This window comes from Macrobrachium rosenbergii, chromosome 13, assembly GCF_040412425.1.
Source record: "Macrobrachium rosenbergii isolate ZJJX-2024 chromosome 13, ASM4041242v1, whole genome shotgun sequence".
In the NCBI taxonomy this organism is placed as follows: Eukaryota; Metazoa; Arthropoda; class Malacostraca; order Decapoda; family Palaemonidae; genus Macrobrachium; species Macrobrachium rosenbergii.
Genome location: NC_089753.1, coordinates 35,523,913 through 35,537,323, shown reverse-complemented (window position 1 = coordinate 35,537,323; position 13,411 = coordinate 35,523,913). Strand labels below are relative to the sequence as shown.

Below are 13,411 nucleotides of genomic sequence, written 5' to 3'. Positions count from 1 at the left end.
GTGATTAGTTTGAGAAATGAATTAAAAAATTGAACAAGTAAAACAAGCGTCTTAGTTTCTTCGGCGCAAACGAGTTTTCTGTTCGGCGTACAATCAAGGCCACCGAAAATATATCTACCTTTCGGTGGTCTCGATATAATGCTTATGAGCCGCAGCCCATGAAACTTTAACAACGGCCCGGTGGCGGCCTATCCTATATCGTTCCCAGAACCACGATTATGGCTAACTTCAACCTTAAATAAAATAAAAAACTACTGAGGCTAGAGGGCTGCAATTTGATATGCGTGATGATCGGAGGGTGGATGATCAAAACACCAATTTGCAGCCCTCTAGCCTCAGTAGTTTTTAAGATCTGAGGGCGGACAGAACAGGGGCCGTCGGACAGACAAAGCCGACACAATAGTTTTCTTTTAGATAAAACTAAAAACGACGAAAGTTCGTTATTTTAATGAAATACAGTATAAGAATATACGTTACAAATTCAATTAAAGGGGAATTGAAATTTAAATAAAAAAACAAGCAAGTCTTACAAGATTAAAAATTTTTGTGAACACCCATGCTGCCAAAATTATTATAATGAGTAATAATAGAAACTGGAATTTAAGACTTATGCCAAATGCCGAGCGCCGGGACATATGAGGTCATTCAAGGTCATTCAGGGAAACTAAGAGTAAAAAAAGGTTTGAAAGGTGTAACAGGAGGAAGACCTCGCAATTTCACAATCGACCAACTGTTAGGAAAGGGTGGAAAGTAAGATGAAAGAAGAAAATATGATCGACGGTAATGTAAGAGAAATGAAAGAGGTTGCGGTCAGGGGCCGAAGGGACGCTGTAAAGAACCTTAGGTAATGCCTACAGTGCACCGCGTGAGATGAACTGATGGCACTACCCGCTTAAAGGGAGGTATATAATTATAATATAGGGACATTAAATACCGGCCCTTAGCTCGAACCAAGCACCCTATTATTGTTGAGTAGGAGAAAAAAAATATATGGACACTAATTGTGCTTTATACAGTAGGATAATGGGTACTCTGAGTGGAAAACGCTTAAAAGTTGAAATGACCTTTTACTGGAAAAAAAAGTTTTAAAGTCAAATGAACTTCACTGGAAAAGGTTTTTAAAGTCAAAATGAACTTTACTGGAAAGCAAAGTTTTTATAAAGTCAAAATGAACTTTACTGGAAAGCAAAGTTTTTAAAGTCAAAATGAATTTTACTGGAAAGCAAAGTTTTTAAAGTCAAAATTAACTTTACTGGAAAAAGTTTCAAAGTCAAAATGAACTTTACTGAAACACAATTTCAAAGTCAAAATTAATTTTACTGGAAAGAGTTTCAAAGTACATAATGAACTTTACTGGAAAGTTTTAAAGTCAACATGAACTTTACTAGAAACAGTTTTAAAGTCAAAATGGATTTTACTGGAAAACAAAGTTTTAAAGTCAAAATGAACTTTACTGGACAAAGTTTTACGGTACAAATGAAAATCATACACATTAAATGATAAACATTTGTATAGTAGTCTACCAATGATATACAAATCCCGAAGGCAGATTCTTTCTAATGGTAATCTTATCAAAAAAGCCGTTTCGACTAAACCCTTTCTCTAATCATCTTACGGATATCGTTATCATTGACAAATGTCCCCGTGGCAACAAAAGAATACCCATGTTATCAACACTGAATCACAACATAAACCAAGGTTCATGTTATGACTCAGCCAAGTTATTTGTAATAAACAATCTTCAACAAAAAAGAAACATCCTGATATCTGTGAGAGAGAGAGAGAGAGAGAGAGAGAGAGAATCACGCCATTACCATAACACCGCTTCCAGTTTCACTACCACCATCACCTCCCACTTCTCTTCCTCCAACGAGAGAGAGAGAGAGAGAGAGAGAGAGAGAGAGAGAGAGAGAGAGAGAGAGAGAGAGAGAGAGAATCACGCCATTAACCTAACACCACTTCCAGTTTCACTACCAACATCGCCTCCCACTTCTCTTTCTCCAGCACCTCCAACTCTTTCGCCACAGCCATTTCCATTTCTTTCTCCTCCCTCCTCCTCCTCCTGCTCGTCCTCCACCTCCGCCCCCTGGAAGACAGGCAAGCAGGCAGCAGGTAGGCACTAAGTGGCACCGGTGCCAGATAGCATCGCCATCGACATTTCAGGTGAACGTACACCGGAAGCAGCGGCCTCAGCATCACCCCCAGAGGGAGAACGGTTAAGGAGAAATTGCCTCTCTCGGCACCGACTGCTTATGCAACATACATCTTATTGACGTGTGTGGAAAGGCAAAAGTATACGTCGCTCAAAAATTATACGGAAAAGGAAAAGAGAGAGAGAGAGAGAGAGAGAGAGAGAGAGAGAGAGAGAGAGAGAGAGAGAGAGAGAGAGAGAGAGAGAGAGAGAGAGGCTGCCTTGTTTCTTGTTTGTCTAAACTGATGTTCTAGAGGCAATGCCAATTTACTCGTTGGTAGATTCAAGTATATATAAAATATCATACATTTTTTATATTAACATTTTTCTAACTTGGCGTTTACTAAATAACAGCGACCACCCAGGGGTGAATAGATGTAAATTACTTAGTCAATGCCCAAGCAATGAGGCCAATGGGATGAGTGTGAGACAAAAAAAAAAAAATATATATATATATATATATATATATATATATATATATATATATATATATATATACATATACATATATATATTTATATATATATATATATATATATATATATATATATATAATATATATATATATAAATATAACAGTAATAATAATAAAAGTTTTTAAAGGTTCCTCATTGGAAAAGTAACTTGGCTCCTATCTGCACAAAAATTTAAAAGCTGCTTCGTGCCAACAAGAGCTGTTGAAATTGATCCAGTGATTCAAAATGTCGAAAAAAATTTCTGAAAGAAAACTTTAATAATGGGTAACGCTCTCTTCAGCCTGCAGCTCGGGCGAGCTAAAACTCCACGTCACGAAAATCAAACACGACTGAATCATTTATTTCCACGATATACACAGTATTAAGTAGAGAATGCACAAGTGCTAGTTACTGTGTTGAATTCAACAAAGTTTCACTTACAACACACGAATGCTTTACGTAATAAATCATACGTTGCAATGTGCTTGAAATGTACATACCTATTACTAGAAGTATCTGGATCCTAACCACTTAATCTTGACAGACGAAGCCAAAACAATTTCACACGGTCTTTTATCGAAATTACTTGCAATTTCACTCTCTCGTTTTGTCGAGATTACATCAATTTTGTAACAGAATTACCACAGAAGTCCCACAACGAAACCCGATCTTGATACCATCAGAAAATGCTTATTTCTTCAATCGTCTCCTCTTACCATTTAGTGGAGGAGGGGAGGTTGGTGGGGGGGGGTGTCTTAAGCAGCCACAGAATAAGAGATCTCAAAAGATACGCAAGGTTTGGAAACATGCCCAGACCACAAAGATACTGACGAGATTCGAGAGTAGAAAACCTGACCCAAAATCGTTAAAAATGCTAATTTTAGGGGTGACTCAACAAGAGCCCACGAAAAAATAACTAGTCCTCCCCAAGAACTCTGCCAATTAATGGTCAATAAAAAAAAAAACACGTAAAAAATGCGCCAAAGTTTTCTGTACAGCCGCCACATCTTATAATCAAGGCCACCAAAAATAGATCTATCTTTCGGTGATCTCGATATAATGCTGTATGAGCCGCGGCCCAAGAAACTTTATCCACGGTCCGGTGGTGGCCTGTCCTATAGCGTTGCCAGAAGCACGATCATGGCTAACTTTAACCTTAAATAAAATAAAAATTACTGAGCCTACAGGGCTGCAATTTGCTATTTTTGATGACTGGAAGGTGGACGATCAACATACCAATTTGCAGCCCTCTAGCCTCAGTAGTTTTTAAGATCTGAGGGCGGACAGACAAAGCCGGCACAATAGTTTTCTTTTACAGAAAACTAAAAAGAAAACATTTTAGGGAAAATAATTAAATTGGTGCTTTGAAGCTCCATAAACAGTTGGGTGTGTTGCCTTCAAGACGATGTGGAAGACGGAAGCAGCGGCGAGAGAGAGAGAGAGAGAGAGAGAGAGAGAGAGAGAGAGAGAGAGAGAGAGAGAGAGAGAGAGAGAGAGCCTTGTTGCCCAACCATCGATTCCTCCAGCCCGGAATGGACCCACTCCTCCAGATGGGGGAGGAGAAAGGGGTCGGAAGAATGGGTGCCAAAAAAAAAGAAAACATAGGCCTATTAACAGCAACTTCTTACAACAAAATATATACGAACAAATATAAAAGAATAATTTATATCTAACCCTAGATATTTACCAATAAATACGTAGCTTAATTATAACATAGTTCTACATAAGAAACTGAGCCTTTTCACTTGCTTTCTGCAGACAAACCAAATTCTACAGTCTGGCCTAAGAATGATGCAAACTTTACCTTTGAGTTGGCAGCAGCGGCGCACATTACCCGATTTGCAAACTGGAACCAATCACGAGCCTGTCAATAAGTAGGCTATACCCTCCTGGCAATCTCAAAACAGCAATGGCAAACTTATCATGTTCGTGTTGCACAGGCAGTCTCTATTGCACGGGCAATACGTGTACTTTGAAGCAACATTATTACAACAACATATATACTGCAATAACCACCCTATTGTACCAAGGCGGTCCTACAGAACGTTTCATAGGCGATCTGAAAACAGCAATGAAAATATTGTATAAAAATGGCAACCATGTACTATCAAATAAGAGTAACGGAAGCTATATACTTTATTGGCGACCAAGTACTATGTAAACAACGACATCCATATTCCTTAATGGTGTCCACATAAAGCAATGGCAATTAAGTACCTCAACGGCATTCCCATAAAGCAATGAGACCCGTAGACTCTAATGGCACCCATACTTTACCTTAGCACCCATCAGGTTCTACCGACAACCATACTGTAAAATAGTACCCAAAAGCCAATTACCCACAGCTGCTGCCGAACAGTTACATAAAAAAAAAAACGCTACAACTGTTCCGCTAACAAATTACAAAGCATAACAATATAAAATATCCACAATCTAAGACCATATTCCTCTCTCTAGTCTCACGCTGACAAGAAACTTACTTTTAATAGGTCGACCGTTTGTCCCATCATCTGAAAGAACAAGAAAAGGAGAGTGAGTCACGCGTGGAATGACCGTCCCAAAAGGAAAAATAAAAGGGGGGGGTTAAAGGGAAATATATCTCTGGAGGCCTTCTTGACGATTCCACAGACGGGAGGAAGGAACCGGGACTGTTTTCTAACGGCTCCTTTCCTCCGGTTCCCGTAGGCCCGGACCAATCATCAACTTTGATGATTTCTGTCAAGAACAGGTGATGCCCAATAAGCCCCGATTTATTTTACTGGAGGCCTCAAAACCAAACAGAAGAGACCTGAGCCATTATCAAACAGATTAATGTCAGAGACGGCCACGTTTCCCCATTAAAGACTGTCAACAAAAAACAGGACCCGGTGACAAATCATCTTGTACCAGAGATCGGGCAGGACAGGACATTTACAATACAAACAAGTTTAGGAAAGAAATATCAACTTTTGTGACGATTGTCAAACCAAAATGTAGAATATATAAATATATAATTCAATGTCAACAATATATCAAATTTGAATACGCCAAAAGCTGACTATTATAAATTGTAACCATAAAAAATGAATAACATCACATCTAAGAAAACTCAAAATGAAAAAAAAAACATATGAAGAACCTCGATTGCGCCAGAGGGATATCACGATCACACAATACTAAAAAGGCAAACATAAAAACATGCACACACGAACGAGGGAGTAGGAGAAAGGGAGGAAGGAGAAAGCGAGGGGAAGGAAAAGAGGATTAGGCTGGGGGGGGGGCAGAGAAGGAGGACGAGGGAAGAGGAGGAGGAGTAAGTGCATATATACATATATATATAATATATAAATTATATATATATATATATATATATATATATATATATATATATATATATATATATATATATATATATATATTATATGAGAGAGAGAGAGAGAGAGAGAGAGAGAGAGAGAGAGAGAGAGAGAGAGAGAGAGAGATTGATTAATCTAAGCACTATGAGCTTACCATGCAAATGTTAACGGACACTAGTGGAAGAAGAAGAATACTTAAAGTTAAGCTTAAAGCTAAAGGGAATACGCTTTCATTAGGAAAGAATGTTTACAATCAAGACAAGCATAAACACAAACACTAAAACAAGTACATGTACTGGGAACTACTATACACACATATAAGTAGGTAGGTAGGTAGGTAGTCCCCCTAACCCATGAGGTCTTTTTAACAATAAGAACACTAGAAGGTTGAATCGTGAAGCACTTCCTCTATTGCCCAAAAAGACTAGAGTAGTTAAGTATAAATGTAATACATAAATTATATAATATATATATATATATATATATATATATATATATATATACATATATATATATATATATATATATATATATATATATATATATATAATATATATATACTGTATATATATACATATATATTATATATATACACATCTATATATATACATATATAGTTCTGGTATATAATCAATAATCTCAATCAAGCAGTACTGCGTTTACAGTGCATGAAATCTTTTTACAATCAGCGACGGTAAGGACGGCGTGCAAGCACGTTTTCCCGCAGAGAGAGAGAGAGAGAGAGAGAGAGAGAGAGAGAGAGAGAGAGAGAGAGAGAGAGAGTATATTTTCACTGACAGAGTAAGTGTAACGCAATTTTAAACTGTTTACCACGACCGCACATCACCCTAACGCCTCCCCCCACCACTACCCCACAACAAAAAAAAACCTGACTCGAGTAAAACGAAAAACCCTCATTCGCCCCAAATGCAACGTAATATTTCAGAGACGGCACCCTCCTATCACACACACACACACACACACACACACACACACACACACACACACACACACACACACACACCCCTATGAGACTTGTATGGCATAAATATACCCTTTACGTTTCGCCGAATTTATTATAAGGGACCTAAATACAATGCAATAGGTGTGGAGAGAGAGAGAGAGAGAGAGAGAGAGAGAGAGAGAGAGAGAGAGAGAGAGAGGGGACCTATAAAATGCAGTGTTGCCATCGCTTCGGCAGGTTTTGCTAAACGTGACTGAAACCTGGCTACAGTGAGGACAAAGTTTGTTGGTTACAAGTGTTCCCACACTTACAGAAGCCGGGTCTGAGGACTGTGCTTCACGACGAGACACAGGGTGGGGTTGCAGCCTCACAATTCATATATAATTACAGTTATATATATATATATATATATATATATATATATATATATATATATATATATATATATATATATATATATATATATATATATATATATATATATATATATATATATATATATATATATATGTTTACATAGATTATACCTGCCCATATATATGTATATATACATATGTCTGTATATACATATATACATATACACATATAAAACAAAAATTGCTCACGAACATCACAGCTTTAAGAATGCTTCTATAAGAATATGAATGTTCGCGATAAGTGCCTTCAGGCAAGACTAAGGAAAAGAAAAAGTGTTTCTAAGAAACAGCATCAGCCTCAATATTTTTTCTTGCTAATGATTGCTACAACGAAAGACTGACTCTCTCTCTCTCTCTCTCTCTCTCTCTCTCTCTCTCTCTCTCTCTCTCTCTCTCTCTCTCTCACTTTCACCAGTCAAGCCGGCGGTCGTCATCAGAGGCAGGTCCTTATGAAATGCCAGCGCAAACGAGTTTTTGTTACAAAATTTACAACAGAGGTCAGTCATCACAGGCAATACGAGTGAGAGTTTGGAGAAAACTGCTAGAGAGAGAGAGAGAGAGAGAGAGAGAGAGAGAGAGAGAGAGAGAGAGAGAGAGAGAGAGAGAGAGAGAATTTTAATAATTTACGTACCCCTGCACATTGGATCAAAACCAAAAATTCCCAATCCTCACACGTAAATAAACGCAATGTATGATCGCGCCCGCGTTCGCGCATAACTACCTCATCGCACACGATCTCTGACGAAACAATGGAAAGAGGAGGAGGAGGAGGAGGAGGAGGAGGAGGAGGAGGAGGAGGAGGAGGAGGAGGAGGAGGAGGAGGAGGAGGAGGAGCATCATCATCATCATCATCATCATCATCATCTCTCTCTCTCTCTCTCTCTCTCTCTCTCTCTCTCTCTCTCTCTCTCTCTCTCTCTCTCTCTCTCTCTCTCTCTCTCTCTCTCTCGACCCTTTTTCAACAGCTGTTCCTTGTCAGTTGTATTACAGAAACAAAGACTCTGAGGTCAGAAGGCCTCTTCCAGACTCTCCAAGGCTCAAAATCCAGCCACGAAGGAAGAACAACTCACAGACAGAGAGAGAGAGAGAGAGAGAGAGAGAGAGAGAGAGAGAGAGAGAGAGAGAGAGAGAGAGAGAGAGAGAGAGAGAGAGAGATAGTCGAAGTACATCTGAGAGAGAAGAAACATTTCTTACGAATAGAAATAACAGTTTTTCTTGTAAAACGGTTGTATTGCATTGGATGGGTATTTGACCCCACCCTGGAAATCTCTTCCCGAGAGAGAGAGAGAGAGAGAGAGAGAGAGAGAGAGAGAGAGAGAGAGAGAGAGAGAGTCCAAACCTGGAATACGCCTATACGGATATGAACTTTCCCGGTAAATCAACCCGCCACACCTCCCCAAGTGTTATTAATGGCCAACATCTGTGTAAATAGTTCTCTTAAGTATATAATCTTCGGCAGGGCAATCCATAACTCCAGCTTTATATAGATTAAACAAGAAAAAAAAATGCGCCGAACTTACTTCGGCGCAATCGACTTTTCTGTACAGCCGCTACAGCGTATAATGAAGGCCACCGAAAACACATCTATCTTTCGATGGTCTTGGTCTAATGCTGTATGAGCCGCGGCCCATGAAGCTTCAACCATGGCCTGGTGGTGGCATATCCTATATCGTTGCCAGAAGCACGATTACGGTTAACTTTAACCTTAAATAAAATAAAACTACTGAGGCTAGAGGGCTGCAATTTGGAATGTTTGATGATTGGAGGGTGGATGATCAACATCCCAATTTGCAGCCCTCTAGCCTCAGTAGTTTTCAAGATCTGAGGGCGGACAGAAAAAAGTGCGGACGGACAGACAAACACGGTACAATAGCTTTCTTTTACAGAAAACTAAAAAGTAAATCTAATTAAACAAAACTTGCGAAATATCTTAGATGATGAACTTCAAAGAATTACGAACCGACGGTAAATGTCTTAGAAATTGTGACGCGGAAGATATATTCCTGATCAATGGAACGTGCCACGAAGAGCCTTTTTACTTAGCCAATGCCCGAAAAAAAAATGCGAAGGATGGAAGAAATCAGAAAACACCGCTAGATAATTCAATAAATAGGAATTACACATCTGTAGATGGAAGAAATCAGAAAACACTCCTAGATAATTCAATAAGAATTACACATTTGTAGATGGTAAAAATGCCACATTTGTAGATGGTAAAAATGCCACATTTGTAGTTGGTAAAAATGCCATTCTATCAATATTAGGCAAAATTGCTATAAGCAAAACCCCCCAAAAGGGAATAACAAAATTACCTGCGCGTATCTCCACACCTTACTCTTCCCACCTTTACCGAACTCTCAAATGCATAAAAAAAAAAAAAGAAAACCACATCGACGAGGAGCCTACCTTCGAAAATATCATCACCCCGAATCCAACCAGCCACCCACGAAAGCGTAACACTAACCCCCCAACCGCCCACCCACCCCAGGACCTCAACCCCCAAGAACCAAGTGAATTATCAGATTTCCTCCCAAGACAACAATATCCGCGACCAATTCTAATATCCGCTCCAGCAGGGGCAATGGGAAGCCGGCAAGATGTTTGGGGGAGAGTGGGAGAGGAGGCGGGAGAATGTCAAAAATTGAGGGGAGGGGAATGTGAAGATGGGATGGAGAAGGGGGTGTAGAAGGTAGAGCAATGAGATAGAGGCTGGGTAATAAGGATTTATGAACAGGTTGATGAGGGAGGGGCGAGAGGAACAAATTGAGTGAGTAGAGAGAGAGAGAGAGAGAGAGAGAGAGAGAGAGAGAGAGAGAGAGAGAGAGAGAGAGATCAAGTAGGAGGGGAAAGATCTTGGTGGAAAACAAACCTCCGATTGCCGCTACTTGTCCTGAGTGAAGATGGAAGTACCCTTTGAACCCAACACCACCCAGCTCCCAGTATTATTAGAATGGCTTCTATAATTCACTTGCGCGTGTGCGACGTAACGTGTGAAAACGCACAGCATTATTGACCTTCGCTAAACTAACGAAAATCCTCAGGTGAGTCACCACTCCTTGCACAATCAACGTAAAAGAACTGTCATTATTCAACTATTTTTACGCTTTATGGGGCCTCTTCTGCCTCCTCTTCCTGGCCGCTTGTCAACTACACCTCCCATAGACCCGTCTAAATATTCATCTCCTCCGAATAATAAATGAATTTCAGTCCGCCACAATGACACTGACATTTAGTCCACATTTTCCAAATACTATTTCTCTCTACTACCGCCGTCACCTTCCTAGGCCCCTACCATAGAATAGAAAAGAATATAGAATTTAGGCAACTATCATAGAACAGAATAGAACAGAATATAGAATTTAGGCAAAAGGCCAAGCGCTGGGACCTATGAGGTCATTCAGCGCTGAAAGGGAAATTAACAGTAAGGAGGTTTGAAAGGTGTAACTTGGGAAAAAACCTCGCAACTGCAATATGAAAACTGTTAGGAGAGGGTGGAAAGTCCAGATGGAAGAAAGAGAACATGAACGGAGGTACAGTAAGAGGAATGAAGGAGGATGACACCGAAGAAATACTCAAGATCTTATACGGAAACTCACTCCAAACACACACTGCTTCCTGGTGTGACATCTTACGAGACAGGCAAATAATCGTGGCAGGCCACGCAACACTCATCCAGTTTTTCCTTGGCCTCCTACGTCCTCGGTCTTGATGACCGACGAGCAGGGTGCACCCTCCCTAACGTAATTACGTCAAGAATATACTGGTCATGAGCACTAAAGCATTTTTACAACTGCACTTACGTCATTCCAGGATCTCGGTACGAAAAAAGGTTTCTTGTTTCAGGTTCATGATGGAATTTCACCTACATCAGTGTATATCTCCGTGCAATGTGAGAGCAAATGCACAAAAATGCACGAGCAGACGGGTTCCAGTCAGCAGACTCGGCAACAAAAGGATCTATATTTACTGGAAATTCGCTGCGAATGACGTGACTTAACACACACAAAGCGGCACCTAAGAATTAGCTCTCTCCCCATTGACCTAGTGCTTAGACGACTGTGTTGTGTCTGGCTCAGCGAAACGTAGAGAAAAAAAGTAGCGCATTAAAAAATGAGTATTACAATCTACGAGTAATGCGATTAAAATGCAAAGACCAAACTGCCAAACACTGTAAATAAATATGAAAAAAACGTGAGAACAGAAGAAAGTCATGAAGATTGCGTTTAAACAAAATGTCTAGAAGTAAACCACAAACAAAGGAAAATAAAACGCCAAGAGTATATACAATAAAAATATTCGAGGATATTATGAAAAGGCAACATTGCAATTTTCAATTAAAAGCCTCGAAGAAGGGCTGACTAATGGCTTTATCTAGCCCAGACTCGAACAACACAAAAATGTAGTTGGAAGGAAGAAGGATAATCCTCACAGCGGAGACGACAGAACTGCCTATCAAGGGAAGGTTCAAGTCAGGAAATTAATAACAGAACTAATTCCAAAGCTAGGCACAATTATGTCAATTACTTAAGTATCAATTCAGAGGTTAAAAACAACACGTTCCAAGAGAACCATCTTGAAAATCAACATTACTACATAATACAAACCCTAAAACAGAAACTAAAAATCTTTACAACTGAAGAAGCGAAGCTCGCGACAACAAAGTGCAACTGTGTAGCCCAGCTGGGGGTCATAAAAAATATAAAAAAAAAGTCCGACAAAAAGCATTAGCAATTTCTTGGCCGAAGGGGGAGATCATCTCTCGAACGGGAAACCGCACTGTCTCCACTGACACTTGCGTTGCGGAGAATGAGGAAGGAGGAAGTCGGCAATAACGCAAGTGGAGAGGAAAATCTCCAATGATTTCCTGATCGATTTCTTCTCCTACGTCGTCATTGTTGTCATCACCATTTTATCGTCATCGTTTAATTGACAATCTTATAGGAATGAAAACATTCCTCACTTGTATAGATTGATTGATTTATAGATTTCAGGCATACACGCCGCCAAGCACTGAGGCAACCAAGGGCATTCAGCGCTGAAACGGAGATTGACAGTAAAAGGTTTGGAAGGTGTAATAGGAGGAAAACCTCGCATTTATACTATGAACCAATTATTAGGAAAGGGGTGGTCAGTAAGATGGAAGAAAGAGAATATGAACGGAGGTACAGTAAAAGGAATGAAAGCAGTTGCAGCTAGGGGCCGAAGGGAAGCTGCAAAGACCCTTAAGTAATGCCTACACTGCACAGCATGAGGTGCACTGACGGCGCTAGCCCCCCTACGGGGTTCCTCAAATGAGACTGTCCACGGCCATGATAAAAATGATCTGAACACTTCTGGCAAAGATGCCTAAATTCAGTTGGCACTGCAAAGTATTTACTGTACACCAATAGGCAGATTCACCCCAAGATAGTCTTAGGGGAGTCTTCACATAAAAATAAAGACCAAAGTAGTGACTCGATCATCCTCAAGAAGGAAAGAACATGGACTGACAACAGAAACTTTCCGCAGCTCAGCCGCCTCATAATTCGCTGTCTCTCTCATCAGCAAAATTACCACTCGTTTCATGAAGCCTTCAAATGGAGTCTAAAATGAACTTTTACCAAGACAGCTTACATAACCTGCTCTGCCCTAAATTGAAAAACTACAGTGTTTACAAAATTTTCTGAATTGAGATATGCCACCTACTGGGCTCGTGAAACACTACGTAATACACAAGTTACTGCAGTTTCAGAATGATCCTTCAATGCTTTCCACGAGCATTTAGGGGGGTTTCATTTGCAGTGTCTGGAAATTCAGGAGTAAGGCTAGGGCGTATCTACCATTTTTCTCCGTTTTGTATTTTTGCAGATACTGCAGTCTCCCATTTTAGGGCAGTGCTATTTGGAAATGAAAAGATAATATCTTCTGAAGAAACTAGGCCGCAGTCTTTTTCTACATATCCTTTTTCCACTGCACTGTCTCATCATCATCATCATCATCATCATCACTTATGAGAATTTGGTTACCTCTCTCTCTCTCTCTCTCTGCGAAGAGATTGATTGATGGGACTT

General features: G+C 39.8%; 1 protein-coding gene across 17 annotated transcripts in view; it reads right to left on the bottom strand.

Moving 5' to 3' along the window:
• LOC136845177 (serine/threonine-protein phosphatase 2B catalytic subunit 2-like) overlaps nt 1-13,411 on the bottom strand; it is a 280,643-nt gene that overhangs the window by 192,665 nt on the left and 74,567 nt on the right. For 11 of the 17 annotated variants that reach the window (XM_067115156.1, XM_067115162.1, XM_067115151.1 and 8 more), the window contains one exon: nt 5,127-5,156. The exons of the other annotated variants lie outside the window; for them this stretch is intronic. In XM_067115156.1, coding sequence (XP_066971257.1) covers nt 5,127-5,156 — 30 coding nt within the window. The remainder of the gene's footprint in view (nt 1-5,126; nt 5,157-13,411) is intronic. 17 annotated transcript variants of the gene reach the window in all.